The following is a 20,435-nucleotide window of genomic DNA, read 5'->3' as shown; positions in this document are numbered from 1 at the left end:
CCTGCAAAAGGGTGATAACCTTGCTGATACGACCCACAGGGTTGTATCAGCACAATCCACCCCCTATGTTAGGGGTGGCTAAGTCAAGAATTGGGCAGACGTAGCTGTTTTCTCCAAAAACTAACGTCTGCTAAAATGCTAGAACATCCTTGCTGATAGCACGAAGCCACGCTATTGATGTCCAGACATGTAGTGTATGTCAGGAACGCCCACTTTGCATCTCATTAGAGATGCAAAGTTAGGCGTAATGCAAAAGGGATCTAACATGCGATTATGCATGTTAGCACCCTCTTGTAAATAGGGCGAGATTTTTATCTCCGCTTTTTTGGCCGCCAAAAAAGCGGAGATAAAGCCCTTGTAAATATGCCCCTTAGTTTTTCTCCCAAAAACTAACGTTACTAAAATGCTAGGGCATCCTTGCTGATAGCGTGAAGCCGCACTATTGATGTCCTGACATGTAGTGTATGTCAGGAACGCCCACTTTGCATCTCATTAGAGATGCAAAGGTAGGTGTGGTGCAAAAGGGTGCTAACATGCGATTATGCATGTTAGCACCCTCTTGTAAATAGGGCGATATTTTTATCTCCGCTTTTTTGGCTTTTTAAGCCAAAAAAGTGGAGATAAAACCCTTGTAAATATGCCCCTTGATGTTTCCAACTGCCTCATGGGTGGTTGCATCCTAATTGAGTTGGATGGAACCGCCAACTACTAGTTGGTCATTTTACATTCCGACATGATGTCGGTCGGACGCTCGGATGCTCGTCCAACCGGCATCGTAATCAGAGCCCTAGTTTTACAAAGCCATATGTGTGCAATAAGCACTTGAGGAATCTCAAGCTCGCCTCCTGTCTAGGAATTGTGGATGTATCACTGATCCTGAGAATTATCTCATATATCAGACTCACCTCTTTTTCCCAGGACGCTCTTTTCAGTCACCAATCATGTAACCTCTTAGAGTCTGTCCTGAGGTTGCAAATGATATTTTCTTTCTCAATCATTTAATCTTTATAATAATTGCGTACTTTTATTGGTTACTGCCCTTTTTACTTTACTGTTTTCACTTAGAATTGTTCTGTGGAGAAACCATGTACTTTTGCACTTCAACCTCCTTCGTCCATTCCTCGCATTCTTTCTCTGTTGCAGCCCTTAGAGTGAAAGTAAATTGAGCAAGCCAGGGGGCTGAGAACCAACTGCTACCACAGGCTTTCCCTTTTCAGGTTGCAGGGTACCAGACAGCACAGCTGTCTGTAGTGTCTGACCCAAAGAACTCAGGCAGACACAGTGTAGTATCACGGACCTTCTTTATTCAGCGTCTTCACTTGTTTACAGTTAACGGCTATCTGCCCCTTTGGTCCCCCAGCTCCTCCCTTTCCGCCCGCCCTCGTCCCTCACTCGGGCCGGTCCTAGTGCCTGACCAGTTTGGTCACTGGGCACTTTGCATCAACGTCATTACATCTCCCCCCTCTGTGAATAAAATTTGCATCAACGTCATTACACTGTCTGGTTTACTAAAGACATCTTGAAAACATTCAGAAAGTTGACCTAGGTTCACATTTTGTGGGTTTCTATTTGCTGACTTCATATCCTATAGGCTGTCCAGCTCAAGTTTGTCCCTCCCATTGCCCAAATCTTGTTTACTGTATTCTACCACAAACTCGCTTTCAGTAAATAGGCCTTTAAATCTTGTTATCTTGTCATATTTTCTGTGCATTCAAGAGGTCAAATGTCAGGTTGTGTCTTCGGGGAGCTTGGAGTTTATTTTTCTTTCTCTGACTTCATTGTAGAGGATTTATGTGACAGTCATGCTAGCTGGTGAGGATCTGCTTGAGGAAGGCTGTACAGATTATATATTTTTTTGTAACACACAACAAAATTTAAATGTCTGTAAATGAACTGTGTTGATGATCAAATCAATACTTGGGTGATGACACTTCCACACATTATCATTCGTGCGCTGTATATGTTTTAGCAGTAACGCCAGTGTACTCTACACCTGTACTCTATACCACTCCACACTACGCCACTTCACTGTCCATGACTCTACTCAGCAACACTGCTCTCTCGCCCACTGAACTCTCCACCACTCTACTCTGTATCCCTCCACTCTACACCATTGTACTCTACACCAATGCTCTCTACATCACTTTACTCAAAGCCAATACACTCTATGCCACTACACTCTATACCAATCCATTCTGCACAACTGCACTATATCACACTATACTCTACTCTATGAAACTGCCCTCTAAGCCATTTTATATCATTGAACTCTGTCACTTTACTCTGCACCACTCTTCGTCACTGCACTCTATACCAATGTGCACTACTCCACTCTACTTTACACCACCGCATTCTACGCCACTCTACTGTGCAGCACTGCACTCTCTGCCACTGAACTCTATGCCACTCTTCTCTTAGCCACCTTAGTCAATGCCACTTCACTCTACTCAACTCTACGCCAATGCACTCCATGCCACACTGATCTACTGTGTACCACTTTACTGTATGACACTGCTCTCTACACTATTCCAGTCTAGGCCACTCCACTCTACACCATACACACCACTCCACACTGCAATACTGCACTCTACACCAATGTACTCTACAACCCTACACTATACCCCTCCCTTCTACTCAGCCCAACTCCACTTTATCCTGCACCACTGCACTCTACACCACTCCACTCTACTCTGAAAAAATCTACTCTATGCCACTGCAATCAATGTTGTGATACTCTACCCTGCACCACTATACTCTTCCCTGTACCACTTCACTCTATTCTGAAACAATCTTCTCTCCATCACTGTACTCTAATCCACTGCACTCTATGGCAATGCACTCTACACTACTTTACTCAAAACCAATGCACCTGTGCCAACTACTTTTGCACCAATGCACTATCCACCACTATACTCTACAACATTCTACTCTATGCCACTGCATGCTATGTAACTCGACACCTCTGCAATCCATGTAACTAGATTCTATGCCATTATTTTCTACTCTGCACCACTGTACTCTGTTACTGCTCTCTGCACCACTCAACTATGCACTGTTCTGCTCTGCATCACTCTACTTTGCACCACTCTGCTCTTCAACACTCTATAACCCTGCACTCTACGACCCTGCACTCTAACACTCTACTCTGCATGACTGCACTCTACTCTGCACCACTCCGCTCTATACTACTCTAATGCACTCAACACCACTGCACTCTATTCCAATCTGCTCTGCACCAATGTGCTTTACACGTCTTCACTCTAGGCCACTCTACTACACTTTATGATACTCCACTTTATGATACTCCACTCCACGATACTCCACTCTATGATGCTCTACTGCTCCACTGACACTCTACTCCACTCTATGCCACTACACTCTACAGCACTCTACTCCACTCTATGCCATTCTACGATACTATTCCACTCTAAGACAATCTAACCAGCTCCCTCCATGCCACTTTACTCCACTCTGTTCTATCACACTACTCCACTCTACGTCACTCCACTCTATGGCAATCTACTCTGCAGTACACCACTCTATTCTACAACACTCTACTCTACACAACACCCTCTTCGCCACTTCGCTCTGCTGTACACCACTCCACGACACTCAGTGCCACTCCACTCTAGGACACTCTATTCAACTCTGACACTGTGCTTCAATCTATGCCACTAAACTCTATGCCCTTCCACTCAACTATGCTCTACTCCCTCTACAACACTGTACACTACTCTATGACTCTCCACTTAACTCCTCTCTACGCCACTCAACTCTACTGTATGCCATTCCACACCACTCCATGCCACTTCATAACACTCCACTCTACTCCACTTTATGACACCCCACTCCACGCCACTCTCCTTTACCCTACTAACTTTTAGCCATGCTGAACAGCAGCCACTCTGGTGTGCAGCCTTTCTAAAACATATTGCCAAAGCTAATGGCTCTTGCATAGGCGAGACCTATTGGTTTTTGCCAATGCTTGTTAACCCTGGCACTTCTCCCTTTGGTGTCAGAGATCATGAAAGCAATATGAAGAACAACAAGTATACACGACTTAATGAGCCCACTTCACTTTCAGTGGATTACACTCATGCATGAGCGCTGCTGCAGTAAATAGAGTGCACCCTACAACCTCTGGCATTCAGGTAACTTCACCTCCATGACCTTTGCTTTTTTTTAAGTGCTAACCCTTTTCATGCTCATGAGTTGTAAGAGTATAATATATGAGATCAATCCACATTCCAAGGTAACCTGTGTAATTATAAGTATTGAACATAGTGGTTGACAGGGACTCATTTAAAGACAGAGGAGACCAATATATCAAAGTAATTACTATTAATAAAATACATTGATCATAGACGTGAATCTAAAATAACAAATCCAAATTACTGTTAATAAATGTCAAAAAAGAGAGAAAACAAACTAGACTCCTTTGAATAGTGCTTATATTTATCTGGAAACAGAAAACGCCAGAAGCATAGTATTCAAGTCAAGGGTAAACTTGCTCGGTGTCTCCAGTGATCACACAACAAGAAATCAAAGAAATAATTTGAATGTGTGTATTTACAGTGTGGTAACAAGCGACTGCAATCCAAAGCAAAAGCTGGTCTAATTTTTTTTAAAAGAACCACAGCTCTGTCAATTAGTGACAGAAAAGGTCCTACTCTGCTACAGTTTTAACACAATTTTGACTTCCTAAATGCATTAGAAGGTCATCGTCAAGACAGAAGTACATAAAGGACACAGGGAGATGAAACTGACCACCTACAGGCTAGACAAAAGACCTCTCGGAAAGTCCACAAGCGACCACTGAATGGAAAAGCTTGAAACACTCACGCGATGCAGCATATTATAGAGTAACAGTTTATGGTCACAAAGATAGCTCCTATAAGTTGAGTTGACTATAAATCGCCGGCGGCGGATGATGAGCGTCCACACTTGTAGGAGAAAAGTTCCTGCAAGGGAGCGCACGAGGAAGCGGAAAGGAAGAATATGGAGAGGCGCGGCGGTGCAGCCATCATTGGCCAACCGTGTTTAATCCATTTGACCGCCTGCCCCACTTCCTTCTTAGATAGAAAAGAAGGACCCGAACTGCTGCAGAAGAGCCACTCAACCGCCCTGGAAAAAGGAAGTGCTGTTTACTTACTTTTCACAGTTGATCGGTCCCCGTTATACAAAGTGTTGTCACTCTAGTGATTGTTACATAGATGTGTTTTTCAAACAACAACTATATTTTGTTCTGACTGACAAAATTCTCCTGTTCTCTCAAGACTTTCCTCAGCATCAGAATTACACAGACCTATGTCCATGTCCTGGTAGCTTCAGGAATTGAATCAAGAGGAACCCTCCTTCGACCCAATCCAGGGGGTCTCCCCTACCCTCCTACCTCAGTCTCATCCATCTCAGCCCTGGGGAGACCCTGTCCTGCTGCTAGGCCTGGACCTGCTCGGGCATTCCGAGGCTCAGTTTGCACTGTCACGGCTTTACTCCTGCAACCGCTGGAGATCTTACTCTGGGCCAGGACTACCCAGTTTATATCCACAAACGGAATGAGCTGCATCTCAGTGAATACTGCACTTACTGCACACCTGGGACCAGCTAACATCTTACAACATCATAACCCATAACCACTGTAACTATGGCACTGCCTCCATGCTTGGAACTAGCAACGATGCTGACTCGGTGTCTGTGCAAAGGCTGTGTTTGCAGACCTGAGATCTATCCTGCTCCCTAACCCCAGCAGTACCCCGCGCAGGACCATGGAGAAACCAGTGCATGGCCTTCCCCTGATCTCGGCTTGCGTCCTGCCGCAAGGTGGCCACCACTTGTTTTTCAGTTTGCCCGACACAGCTGCGTCGCTCCCCGAGGCTCTCCAATTGCCCTGGGTGGTGAATAGGCTTGTCTCTGGGCATTGTGCCCCCTAAGGATTACTGAAAACGCACAATGGCCCTGCACAGCCGCGCCTCACACTCTGCCACTTACTGACCACAAAAGCATACTAGGGAACACGAAGTGATCTCTGCTGGTGAAATCCGTGCCCAGACAGGCACAAACTTCAATAAGCGTTCTTCAAAGGGAACCTTGGCAGGGTCTTCCACCCTTTCTTTTCTTACTTCGGAATGTGGGGCCAGTGCAAGCCAGAACTGAACAGTAGCTGCAGGTTTTCTTTTTAGTGTTTTCATTAGCATTGTAGCTTAGAGGCTTGCTATTATCTCGAGAAGTCTGTAGAATTCCATGCGTCTGTGCTTCTGAAAGGCTGATTGGGTTGGGTAAAAGTCAACTGTATGCCAGACTGGTCTCTGAAATACGAGGAGGGCTCAGACAGGGTCAAACACTCATTAGGCTGGTCTATAAAAGAGTTGTAGACTTGGGCCTAAGTCACCTATCAATTCTGCCCTACATGTTACTGACTCTGTCCCAACCCTTGATGGTGCTATTTCCCCAAATATTACTATGTTCCATACTTGTCCGAAAACGGACTACCTTTCCATCACTGGACACATGTCAATTGTAGATTTTTAGTATGTTCTTTGTTCCAGACTTAAAATTGCACTTATTCCCTGTTTTACTCATATCAAAATATTTTGCAACGCTTGTTTGGGGCAGTCGAGAAACTTTTGTCCGCAGTGATGGGCATTTCATTTTTTTTTTTTTTTTTTTTTTAAACAATCCTCATCAAAAACTCGAATCTGAGGCATGTAAATAAACAGGCTGGTAAGGAGCAGAATTTAGCTGGTTCTAAAACTAAGGTAAATATATAACTACTATAACTACTATAACAAGATCAGTCGTCGGATTCAGAATCACTTGCAGAATATCGGAAACGGAAATGTGGTTTGGCCATAATATTGTGTCAAAAATATCAAGTACCAAAATATCGAGAAGGTAACTGCAAATAGGTATGTATCAATGGCGGCTGGTGACCTTTAAAATTGATGGGGCGTAAACATTGTTTAAAATTCCAACGGGCTTCTTGAAGGGTTCTCTTGCAGTTTCTTACATTAAGGGTCTTATTTACAAAGATTTGGCGTAGGGCAGCATTGCAAGTCTTTTTGTTTATGCTGCTCTACGCCGAATCGAAAGGGCAGGAATTCACTCTATCTACACGATAAGGTGCATGGTGCACAGTTTGGTGCCTAGCACCAACACAGGCACCCTTGTTCTGTGCTGGCAAGATTCTCTTGTGCAGGAAGGGACACCTTCCTGCACAAAAACAATCCATGGAGCCATTGTCCTCGTTCTATGTGTCCTGCAGAATGCAGCACAAATGGAAAGAGGAAAAATTAGGAGAAATGTTTTAATTTCTCCTTGTTACGCCTGCTCAGGGGAGGTGTAATGTTTTAGTGCTGCCTCAGGTTTGCATGACTTTGTAAATCTGGAGCAGCATCAAAATCCATGAGTGTTGCATGGGAACACTCACCACAACGCCCATGGAACGCCTCCTTGACACAGAGTAAGGCATGCAGCGCTTTGTGCTGCCGTGCTTCACTCCACATCTATGAGGTCATTCAAAGCCATGCAGGGTGGTTTTGCCTGGCCTCATAGATATAATTGAGAGGTTAGCGCGAACAGAGCATCTAAAAAAGTGACGATCTGGGGGGGTCAGGCTTCTTGTAAATAACCCTTAAGTTTACCGTCTCACTTTGACTCGCCCAGTCTCACTAATTCACATTGTCTGACTCATTCTACTCTGACCCACTCTGTCTCACTACATCCCACTCATTCTGAAATACTCAGTCTTACTGTGCCTCACAGTAACACTCAGTTACACTCACTGTCATTCTTCCTCAGTCACATTCATTCTCACACATACTCATCTTTACTGTCACTCATTCTCAATCACTCTGACGTACTCCTTCACTGACTCTCACTTTAACTCACACACATAGTCACACAGACATGCTCACAGTGCTGGACTGGCGTGGGCACCTTCATGCACCTGTGTCAGCAATCAGACAATGGCCTTGCTGCCTCAGTGTGTTGCTGAACCCAAAGTGTGTCTGTATTAGATTTTTACTGTACCAAGAGTGAATAATTATTCACTCTTGATACAATAGGAATGGACCACAGAACAAGGAGGGTGTAGTGCAGCTGTGGAGCCCATATACTCTGTGTGTACTCTGCCACTTTTGTGACAGTGCACCCTCTCTGCCAAACTGATAGTCTGCCTGCCCTATTTTGTGTTTGATAGTCCCAAACAGAAAAAGTAGAAAAAACTTCCTGGGCGTCAGTGTCATTTATTTTTTGTTCTTCAGAAACAAACTTCAAGTTTTAGAGGTTTGTTTATGGAAAACAAAAAAACAGCAGCAGCTCAACACATTTTCAGTGCCTTCAGAGGAGCTGCCATAGTAGAAGTTTCTATGAAGAGAACGAGATCTCTGTAGGGGCGTTGGAGATCTCAAAATATGGAAGGGGGCTAGTCGTGCCAGGATTGTGGAGGAAAGACCTCCTCCCCATGACAGACGGCTGACCACCCCCCAAGTTCTGGATCAGGCCCTTTGACACTAGGGGCATCAGCTCCAATCAAAAGTCTCAAAAGTTTCTACAGCTATGTAAAGGCCCTTCAGGACTATAATTTCTGCTGTGAGGAAGGTTTCTATAAGTGGCCAGGATTATACGTCCATCCATCGCCCAAACCCCATCACAATCCATCTCCTGCATGAATCTCCACAATCTAATCTTAGCTCTTGTCTCCGGCAGGTGAAAGCGACAGACGGCGGGAGTCCTCCACGGTCCTCCACCGTGCGTCTGCATGTGCAGTGGATCCCCCTTCCTTCCCCATCTGCGCAACCACTGGCCTTTGATGAGCCGCACTTTAACTTCGCCATCATGGAGACGGATCCAGTCAATCAAATGGTGGGCGTCATCAGCACGGAGATCACCAGCAGCCAGCTCTGGTTCGAGATCACTGGTAAATGGGTCACACCAGTCCCTTGGAAGGAAGGCTGGGAGGGATCACTCTTAGCCCTCAAAAGAGGCCAACGTGGCACGAATCACCCCTGTTAGAACGCAGAATCCCACACCCACAGCAGATGCATTACTATCCATGCGGTAACACCAGGGTCATCCCATATATCTTTGTAGCCAGATTGGCCAGCTCTATAGGGATAATGGGGACATTCAATCTGCGCCATGTTCCGTCAGGTCACAGCCTGGGGCACTGCAGACGTTCCAGGGCCTGCTTCCTCCAGGACATCTACTAATGCCAAATTGTTATCATCACCTGAGTGTCAATGAGGTGTTGTGTTTGAGTCTGCATCCGGCCATAGCCAAGATCATGCTACGACTGGCAAGTAGTGTTGTATCCACCATATCTTACCTTCAATTTATGTCAAAGTTTAAGTGGCCACAGGGGGTCACTATTGCAATATGTGTCGTTTCTGACTGGCCACTGGGTGTCACTGCTACTCTGGCATCTGTTCCTTTTTATAGCACGGTACAGAACTGAAGTTAGCACTTTGATCGAGACAATGCTCCGAAAGGAGCAATACACCTCTGGCCAGGGCCATGCATGAAATGTGTTAAGTGCTAGAGGCCTCCTCCAACACTTCCTTTAGCCCCCCTCCCACTCCCCCGCCAGCAAGATGTTGAAAAACGCACATTCCCTGCATGATAGACAGTGCACCCCAGTTACCATCAGACCAAATGTGAATTCCCAGGAAGCTGAAGTGAGAAGGTAGCCTTATGGGACCCAGTGTGCTTGTGTGGTAGCGAGGTGGTGGGAAGCGGCATGGTGGAATGAGGTGCGGGGTGGGGGGCAAGCGTTTTCTTGAATATCCAATGTGCAGGAATAGATCTGAAGGGAAGTGGAAAGAGCCTGGGGTTGCGTAGCGTCATAGCGTGGATATCGAATTACACTGTATTTTATATATGCTAATAGTGCTGTTTAGCTTATCTCCAAGCATGCTGCTTTTGGAAAACGAGGTGCCTGTGGCGCAAACACATCCATTCGCTGATGGCTGCCCAGTCTAGTTAAGTGCAGAAGCTGGGCTTTAAAGTCGTTTTCTCAGGTTCCATTGGTTACTGTTTAGTTGCTCGACAACAACCCCGCAAGCTGTTACAGCGACAGAGGAACACGTCTTTAGGAATGGCTCGTGTCTGTCCTCGATGGCGACGGTCATTCCATGACACACATTCTGTTATTGGGCTCTGAGAACACAGCCAAGCTCCTATGAGGCTTGGACATATGGGGATGTGGAGAACGCAACCCCCACTGCTAGTCCCGAGTCCGGCCGGGACACCTGTGCACGGCGGGCTGCAGGCCGGAAGGCCGAGCCTGGCAGCCAGGGAGGGGGCTGGAGGTCAAGCACGTGACCTTCAGCAGCGACATTAACTTGGCTGCCTACCTCCCGACATCACGCCTCCCTGGGTAATGGCATCTGTGTCTGGATGTGTCCGCCGAGTGGGGCTGTCTGTCATTAGCAAACCTTCGCCAGCACCAGAATGTACTGAGCCCGCACACGTCAGAGGCAGGGAACCCACCTAGCTAACAAAACATCTCCAGCACCAGGGTGTAGTGTGCTGCACACCCCAGAGGCAGGGAGCTTGTCTATCACTAAACCATCACCAACCCCATAGTGTGAGGCTGTCTATGCATAACCACGGCTGTCTGTCTGCACCTACAGCAGTCTATCTGGACCCACGCCTGTCTGTCTGTATCCCAGTCTATCTGTACCCAAGGTTCTCTATCTGCACCCCAAACAGTGTATTTGCACCCACTGTTGTCTCTCTGCACCCCAAACAGTCTATCTTTACACAAGGCTGTCTATCTGTATCCCAAACAGTCTACATGTACCAAAGACTGTCTATCTGCTCATATGAGAAACAAAGAGTTTCGCTGTCACAAGCTATGGCCAGCCACAGAGCACAAACAGGGCCTCTGCACACCTCAGGACAGGGAGCATCCCTACCATTATCCATCCCAGCACCAGAGCCTAAGGCTGCACACCTCAGTGACAACTGACCCAGGTAGCTAACAACAAATCCCCAACACCAGGAAGCAGTGTGCTGCATACCCCAGAGACAGGCAGCGTCTTTATAATTAAATCAGCACCAACACCATAACACAAGGCAGTCTATCTGCACACATGAGAAACAAGTTTCAGTTTCACAGCCATTCTCAGCCAGAGAGCAGCAGTGGTGTCTCTGTACACTTCAGAGGCAGCGAGAATCTCTTTCACAAGCCTGCCCAGCCTTAGATCATAAGGCTCTGTATCTGTACAACAAAAGGGAGAGGCCATTTCTCAATTAGGCAGCAGGCACCAGTGCCAGTTTGTATGTGTACCTCACAGACAGGGAGCAGGTAACCCACCCTCACAGCATCAGAGCCAATGGAAATGTTTCTGCACACCTCATAGTATGGGGGCATCTTTTACTAAGCTGCATTGGGAACAAGCTTGTGTGCTCCTTGTGAAGGGACAGTCTGACGTCCCTGCTTCCTTTTGGGTCCCCTCTTTTCTTGTGTCCCCATCCAGCTGTTACCTCATCTAATCCTTGTCCATGTTGCTTGCACCACAGGAGGCGATGGTGATTTGGACTTCGATATTGACAAGAGCACAGGTGGGGTAATGATTGCCAGGGTCCTGGATGCAAAGAAGAGGTCAAACTATAACCTAACTGTGCAGGTGACGGATGTGACCAGAGTAATCAGAACCCAGGTGAGTAAATGCCTGTGGCTGCGCTCTTGCTGAAGTTCAACTTGTAGCTTGTGTTGGGAGGTGATTGATATGGTCAATGATGGAGGAGGTGGAAGCCAACAAGAAGAGGAGCATTGAATACACTATGTAATGGGGGTGATTTAGCCCGTCATAACCCACTTTCTTTAGGGGCTAATGGAATTATGCAGCAAGGGAGTAGCACATTATTCATCTAGAAATGGCAATTATGTGGCATAATGAAGTCTGTTTGGTAACAGTATTCCCTCATTATTTTGTAATTTCTCAGTCTTGGTTTTGACAGTGTAGCTGTCATTGATTTGTTGCTTGCAGTATACATAAAATGGGCTTTGGAGCCACCAATTCTTACTATTTTCTTTCTTCAACTAGCCCCTGTAAGCCTTTGGCTTGGAAGTTTTTCAGTCATATTCTGCCTCAGCTCAGTAGAGCATTTAGTTCTCACCTAATGCTACTGGCTGTTTAGGTGTATTCCTCCACCTCAACTTGCATGCTTGCAATGGGGGACTACTTTACAGCTGGAGCCCACATCTGCTGTCTCTTTCCCATACAGTAGTACATGAGACGCAGGAACAGTGAGTTTCCCAATGCTTGATACAAATTAACACAGTCTGGGCAAAAGTTTCATTTTTATTAATATCAGTTTTCCTCTTTAACACAGCATGGAACAACTGAAATGTAACCAGTTTATCTTTGAAAACGCCCTGCCACCAGACAGCAGCACATGTTCTCTAGGTCTGTCACTGAGTTGGAAATTTCTTCAGTTTTTAAAATGTATTGCAGTTTGTTTTCCTTCCACCCTTGCACCAGTGGCTAATGAGAGTCGACTTGCACAGCAAAGTACTCTGTGGCATTGATAAAATCTCCCTGGAGGTTTTCCCACTACTGGCACGGTGGTTATGGAGGAAAATGTCTACTGATTGTATTTGATCATTTGTTGTGAGGGGTTCCTAGATAACCCCATTGATGCAAAGAAGACCAAGTGGCCACTCTGCATTGTCCAATGCACCAGCATTTGTAATGGCTGTTTTCACGGCTGAGGCCAGGGTGTGTCTGAGGAAGATTGTGCCATTGACCAAGATCCACTTTGTTTCCTCAAAATCAGAACCTTCTGTGTCTTTTTAGCTGTGCTGAAGGCGTTAGGAGAACACTTAGGTTTTGGCTACTACTGCAGTAAGGAAGGGCACCCGTGAACAAAGCACACGGGTCGTGGCAGCCATAAGAAAGAGTTGGTGATGTTTGAGACAGACAAGCAGGCTGTGGGAAGTAGAGAGTACGTGCTCCCGGCAGGTTCTGCCAGCATTCCATTTCGACTCCTGGAATGTACTCGTTTGTTGATGTTGGCTTCCCGGCATGGATGTCGTCTACTTGAAAGTTGGCTAGGATCTCAAAAGGCGTGGCCGGGAAGTTCCTGTGTAGATGGTAGCTGATGGCTGCTGTAGGCAGCACTTTCATCCCCTGAACAGAAGGTACACCTTTGGGCAAGGGCTGGTCTACCAAACTCTAGGAAACAACTCTCTACACACCCCTATAAAAAATACTCCCACACTCTTGATTTATAGAACCTAAGACACATTTGATGTGAGAGCTCACAAGGACCTCATAACTCATCATTATGGTCCATTTCTAAGTGTTGTCTTTGAACAATGATCCGACACGGTGTCTAACTTTCAGGTTTTTTCTGAAATTCATATGATTGATCTGACTTTTCTTGTGTTTCTCACTATGCACATTGAATACCTGTATTCTAAACCTTTTTTCGCCTATCTTCCTGAGCACATTAGCTTAGGTTTCTATATTTCTCGTTCTCTGCCTCTTGCAGTATTTCTTTCTCTTCGCCCTTGTAACTCTCTCTCATTCTGTCTCTCTCTCTCTCCTGCTATCTCTATCTATCCCTTTCTTTTGTTCTCTCCTTTCTCTCCCCTCTCTTAATTTAGCTGGGTCTCCATCTTTCTCTCTCTCTCTTCTTCATCTCTCTCTCTTCTCCCTCTTTTACCATCTCTCTCATCCCGTTGTCTCTTTCCCTCTATCTCGTGTTCTCTCTCATCTTCCTATCTTTTCCACCTCTCTATTTATATAGCTCTACGGTTGTCTCTGCCTCTCTCTTGCTCTCTTTATCTTCATCTTGTCTGTCTCATGTAGCTACCGCTCTTCGTGTGTGCGGTAGATTCAGAACAAGCGCTATTTTGGTGGCCTCCTCTGGGCTGCTTGCCTGTCCCCTTCCTAAGATATAGCCTCCTCCGAAATGGGCCACACCATTTGAGATTGTATTTCTAGGGCTCAAGGAAATACTCCAGATTTAGCCTCTGGAACTGAAATCGAACACACTGACGCAGTTCCTAATAGGTGGTTTCATGGACAGCGCACAACCACACAGGGTACAGTACTTTAAGTGTGAACTCCAGAAATAGGCACAATATGGCAGAACCTGTCACTTTTTGTCTCTCTCTCTCTCTCGCTCTCTCTCTCTTCCACAAATTTTTCTCGGTCCCTCTGGGTTTCTCTGTCTCTTTCTCTCTCCGTCTATCTCTCTCTCTTCCACACATTTTTCTCCGTCCCTCTGGGTTTCTCTTTCTCTCTCCCCTTCTCTCTTTCCTGTAACAGGGTGACACTAACTATTTCCACAAAACTGTGATAGTACACAGAAAAGGATTAAGAAATGACCTGGAAATTAACATAATGCCGCAAGGATGCCAAAATGTAGCTAAATGCGTCTTATTTGTGTTCGTCTCTTAGCTCTAATTGATCTTTAGTCAATTTCAAGGAAAATCTAAAGAGCTGGATGTTCACTAATCCTTTCTCAGCGAGCCCAGCCCACTTGCCTCCTGGCACTTTTGCTATTTCTGCATCATTACTTTCCTGGTCTACAGAAGGAAGATGGGCTGAAATAAAAGGAAAAACGATTTTGTTTATAATAAGACACAAGCAAATGAATGTCCTTCTCAAAGGTATGATTTAGAGTTGGATGATAATGAGTAATCCTCCACGGAAGAAAGGAGAATCCACTGGTAAGAACTTTCCATTACCACTCAACTCTAATTCAGGCCCTAGCTGTACCTTTTCTTTATGTTCTTTTGATTCTACATAGCAGCCTTATCTGCACTGATAGGTATTGGTTTACAGACACAGAGGCGTACATTTATAAACCATGCTCCTGTATGTGTGATAGAGAAGGTGCCTACATTTAACGCGGTGCGTGCTAATGTGATTTGACTGTTTTGGTAATGGCTTGTGGTTAGAGTGTGGTGCGATTTAATGAACGGAAAGAAATGCGGGGAAAAAGGTCACTGATTTAGAATGTCACAGAAACCAGATAAGTAAACTCATCAAGTCTGTAGTACAGTACGGCTTTAATTCGAAGTAATTTGGCAACATAGTTGAGTTCTTATATCTGTTACTACCCAACAGGCCTACGTACACGTAATTGACATCAACCAGCATCGCCCTCAATTCCTGGAAAGGCAATACGAGGTGACAATCCCAGAGGACACATTCAAAGGACAGGAAATACTCCGGGTCAGCGCAAGTGATCTAGATAGTGGAACAAGACTGGTGTACACCCTTCAGGATACCATGGATCCAGAGAGTGCCAAGCTCTTCCAGTTGGACCCCATGAGTGGGGTGCTGGCTACTGCAGCAACACTGGACTACGAGATGGCAAGGCACCACATCTTAACAATGATGGTAAGGAAAAAGCTTCTAGAGCTTCAGAAATTGGTTAAGTTCTTGCACAAATATCTTGCATGTCTTTCCGTGGGGGTCGAAGGATGGACAGGAACTTTAACTCTCCTGCTTGTGATATTTCTGTGTGGGCTGAGGAATAGTTCTCTTTAAATGAAGACATTGCAGTAGGATGAATGTCTGGCCAGGTCCTCAATCTAAAAAAATACAATTTTCATTAACGTTTTCCACCAGAATATTTCTCCTTAAATGAAGGCATACAATACGTATGTGATGTATGCCCTTTTTTTCTACTTACGTTGTATTTTTCAGCAGGTAAAGCATAGGCCAAGTCAAAATTTCACCCGAAAATCACATCTAGGAGAAAGGTTATGTTTCCCTTTAGAAAGAAATTTTGAAAAAATATTGGGTATCTCGACACATGGGCCCTTATTATGAGTTTAGGGTCAAATTCCAATCCCTATGCAAAACTTTTTCCACAGAGATCAAAATTACGATTTGTGTGATAATTATCACACCTCTGAGTTTTCCCCTGATAAATTCCGACAGGCCAAACTTTCCAAAATGTATTGTGGCAAAAATGCCAGGTCTTGGCCAGTACTTGCAGAATCTGGTACAGTAAGCTCCAACATCTTCCTGTTATTCCACAAAAATGTGTAATCAGGTGATATTCATAGCACCCAATAAATTCTGCTCTGTGGAGTTGGATTTCATCAGGTGCAAAAATATCACGCCATTTACAGGTCACTCGTAATAAGGGTTGTGGGATGAAAATCGAAATCTCAGGCCATTTGGTAAAAGACTTTATAGAGTATAGTTAAGTATTTCCCAAACTATGGGTCACAACCCACTGGTGGGGCGCAAGCTGATTTTCGGGGGTTTGCTATAGTCCAAGCAATAAATAAATATACCTTTAAATTCTGTATTTATCCTCACACATTTGCTGAGCTTGAAAGAAGGAGCTCCAATATCAGGTTCTATCTTCTGACAAGCTGCTGCATCTTTTTTAAACATGGGGATTGTTTTCTTCAAACTCCTCTCACTTTACAGTCAGAGAAAGAAAAGTAAAATGAATTGTTATGATCTTGCTTGGGGACTGGGAATCTGAAAGGAAGGTCTGTAGAATCGTATTTTTTGCAAGACACAACAAAATGTAAGTATCTGAAAATGAACTGTACACATTGAGTTGAGAAAACTAAAACTGAAGCACATTTTTTGTAACCCTTGATTGTGATGAAAACAAAGACTCTAATAGGATCAAAACAAATCAAGACACTTTACTTGGTGATGCACAAATTATAAATATTCACTAAAACCCGATTTCCACTCATTATCATGTATGTGCAAATATAGTTGTGTCAGTACAACTGCATGTCTGTGCAAATTTAGTGGCCATTTCAAAGGAAAATGTGCTGTCTGTAAATGACATTGCGCTAGCACACAATGCTTATTTACTATAGAAAATCGCCCACTTCATGTCCACTAAAGCTAGTCAGGTCGCGAAAGTTTCTTGTTCTAAACATTGGGCTGTGATTCCAAAAAGTTTGGGTAGCACTGCTATTGTTACTTAAAAGTGGACCCCAAAGTCCTTCACAGGTGAATAATGGCTGCAAACTGCTTTTTACATTTATCATCTTAGCTTGTTGGATGATCTCAGGTTACTTTGTGGTAGAAATGTCGTAGAATATCATAGCAATAGAATTTTCTGGCATAAACATTGTGTCTTAAGTATCATAGACAAAAGTATTGCTTTGTTGGAGTTAATAATAGACAATCGATGATATTTTTGCAAACTATTTATAAGATACGCAATTTATGTCCGACAATTTCTGGGAATTATATTTTGATGTACGGACAGTGGTAGGTGGGTATATCATGAATGAAACATCCCATTGTACTCTTCCCATGCAGAGATGCACCAGCTGCTGCAGTAGCCTGGTGAGGATGCCCTGGCCCTCATGCAAGCAAGGAAAATGGGGTCTCCAACCGCTGTTTAGTAGCAAAACACAAACATAATTGTTGTCCAGATAGCCCCTCAAACCGTGGGCCCAGGTGCCAATGCCCCTGCTGCACTTTTGGTAGCTATGCCTCTGTGCCAATACCCTTGGCTAAGTGTTGTGCCACCCCAAATTATTAGAGCCACACCCAGTTAATTTCCTTAGCCCGAAAAGGAAAGTGCACCCTTTACGGGGATAAGAAGAACTGGCAGCTCACAACCTTCCTCGCTGAGTTATACTCATATCGGCAAAAGTGTTAGGAGTCAAACAAAACCTGCAAGATAATATTTTATCTCTAGGTGATAACATATAGCCCCACGCGATCTACAGAATTCGAACACGCAGAATAGTATTTCATTTTATTACATTATTTATTATACACCACTTTGAATTAGAATGATTGTAAATATTGTGAGCAGCTCAGTAAGTCACATGCACATTAGGGCAAAGGCTAGATATTTCACAACCACATTTCATCACACAACCCTTAACCATTAATTTAAACCAATCTAAGTTATATGTAGCTGTCTAACAGATTAATTACATTACTTCATTTATATATGCCAAGTCATGAAAGGCCCCGCTGATTCCTTATTATGCCTGAAGTCGGAACTCCCTATTTCAACATCCCTCCATCCACCGGTCCATGTGCCTAATCCTCTTCGAAAAACAGGCAACATATACCGTTTTCTTATGCATGAAGCTGTTTGGAGTGAGGAGTGAAGAGTGGTCTGCTCGCGCTCAGCTTCGGTATTGCTACAGGACCCTTAAGAATAACTTCTGGATAGTACACGGAAGCATCCTGTGACGGTATCTGCTCTCCTTTCCTCAAGATGGAACATCTAAGGTCATGTCTCCTCATAACCACATTTCAGCTTTCGTGTTTTAGAAACTGGAAATGTTCTTTTCTCCCTCCAGTTAACAGGAGCCTCAGAAAGTTTGACGACCAAGCACATATTTTATTAGCGTGAGTACATGGAAGGGCCTTGTTAGAAAACGAGCAGGCCTGCTTTGTAGGCGCCATGCTTCCAATGCGCACACAAATGTATTCGATGCACAGGTACCATGTTAAAATACAGAAAGTCCCGTGCTGTATGAACATCATAAAAACACCTAAAATGCATGCCCGTCATGTCAAAAGGGTGTGTTTTAGATTCCTTACGATGGTTAAGTGGAAAGCTGAAGCCTTCAGAACCAGTTTTGGTCTGAATCATAGAGAAATGTGCAGATTTTCCAATGGATCATTTTGTCTGAACGGCTAACAGCAATGGGCAGAAATTCAGGTACACATCAGGACACACTGGCTCTCCCTCAGACTTTACAGGCCTTTTAGATGCAATGCTTGTCTGTATGGTTGTCTTGCTCCGATGACGGTGCAGATGAAATCTGCCATTTGATGCCAGCAGGGTGAGACTTCCATAGTATGTCTGCCACTTTTGTTCATTATTCTATGCCATCTCATTCCCAGGTGCGGGACCAGGAGGTGCCCATTAAGCGGGACTTTGTGAGGGTGGTCATCAACGTGGAGGACTGCAACGACCACCCGCCCCAGTTCCTGATCCCTCAATATGAAAAAGATGTCCTCATCTCAACCCCGAAAGGAACCAGTATCCTAAAAGTCCAAGCCTTGGATAAAGACCAAGGGATGAACGGGGAGGTCAGATACTCCATACAGACAGGTGAGCTTGGAGCTGGCCGTTTTAACTTGTTTTTGTAGTTATTTGTATTATTTGTGATATTTTATGTTGTAAATTACACCTGCCCGAGGTTGCAGGTCATTGGATGTTCTGTGACTATATAGATGCATTAGAAGACAAAGGAGTTTTTTTAATAGGGTCACAGAACCTTGAAGCACCTGCATCATATATAGCCGTGAGCGTTTTATTCCATACAACCCGTGGTTACTCACCAGTTTCTTACTAGGATGCTGTCTAAGAGCTCTGTTAGAGGCATATTTGTAAAACGCACGTGGAATGAATACTGTTCGGAATAGCCCCTAAGATGCACCAATATGTGTCTTACAACTTCATATGTTCAGTGTAGACCCCATTATTGCCTGCTTGTCGTTTGTAAATTGCGTACGAAGGCCCAGGAGTCTGCATGACCTGAATCCCATACGCAGCAGAGCTCTAGAATAACTAACCACACGCATCATTAAGTGCTCCTCAAACGTATATTGCTGTGAAGTGCCACAAAAAGAGCTTCTGAAAGGGATCTGCAAAGAGAGACAAGGGGCATATTTACAAGAAAGTGTCAGAGTTCGGGTTAGCTCCAAAAGTGCTAACGCCACGCTCCATCACTTTAGAAACATAGGGATGTGCTCTATTTACAATAATACAGCACAACCCTGCGTCTCTCCCTGCACTAGCACCAATTTCAGCTGCCTCGTGTCATTGCAGGCACCCTTGCACAATAGCGCAAGGACGCCTGAATTGAAGGAATGATTGTTTTGCATTGTGCAGCACACATAGAATTTGCAAATCATAATTTTTTTAATGATTGTTTATGTCCCTTCCTGCACATAAACAATCATTCATGGCAATTTGCTGTTTCTATGTGTGCTGCAGACTGCAGCACACATAGAAACAGCAAAAACGAGGAGAAATAAAGCATTTCTCCTTGTTTCGCCATGTTCAGACAAAGTTTTCCCTGGTCTTAATTTTGGCGCTACCTTCTATTTACGATACCCATGTAAATAGGAGGCAGCGTCAAAATCAATGGCTGTTGCGGCGGTACGCTCACCTCATCACCCATTGACCACCCCTTTCATGCTAAGTGTGCTGTGAAAGGGGGCCTTATTTACAAAGTGGCGTTAAGTGGCTTATCGCTGCCTTGTAAATAAGACAAAGCCCCTATTGCCACAGGAACATCATAAAAAGTGACGTTTCTGTGGCGATAGGGGCTTGTAAATATGCCCCATACTTTCTTTCCAATGTAAGTCTAAGTAGCTGTCATTATTCTTGTCTGGGACATGGCTTCAAAAGCCTTTGTGAGCTTGTGCTTATCAGAGGAGTAAGACATCAAGGTTTTTAATCAAATCTTTTTGTAGTAAGCTGTGAATCATAAGTAGCATAAAAGG

The 20,435-nt window shown here is 44.5% G+C and overlaps 1 protein-coding gene across 1 annotated transcript in view; it reads left to right on the top strand.

Annotated features, from left to right (window-relative positions):
* Nucleotides 1-20,435, top strand: part of FAT2 (FAT atypical cadherin 2) — a 201,800-nt gene that overhangs the window by 70,227 nt on the left and 111,138 nt on the right. Inside the window, exons 5-8 of the mRNA XM_078653414.1 lie at nt 8,707-8,917; nt 11,524-11,663; nt 15,087-15,362; nt 18,825-19,035. Of these exons, the coding sequence (XP_078509540.1) occupies nt 8,707-8,917; nt 11,524-11,663; nt 15,087-15,362; nt 18,825-19,035 (838 nt within the window). The remainder of the gene's footprint in view (nt 1-8,706; nt 8,918-11,523; nt 11,664-15,086; nt 15,363-18,824; nt 19,036-20,435) is intronic.

Source organism: Lissotriton helveticus, chromosome 7 (assembly GCF_964261635.1).
Source record: "Lissotriton helveticus chromosome 7, aLisHel1.1, whole genome shotgun sequence".
NCBI classification, from domain to species: domain Eukaryota; kingdom Metazoa; phylum Chordata; class Amphibia; order Caudata; family Salamandridae; genus Lissotriton; species Lissotriton helveticus.
This window is presented reverse-complemented; position numbering and strand designations above follow the sequence as displayed.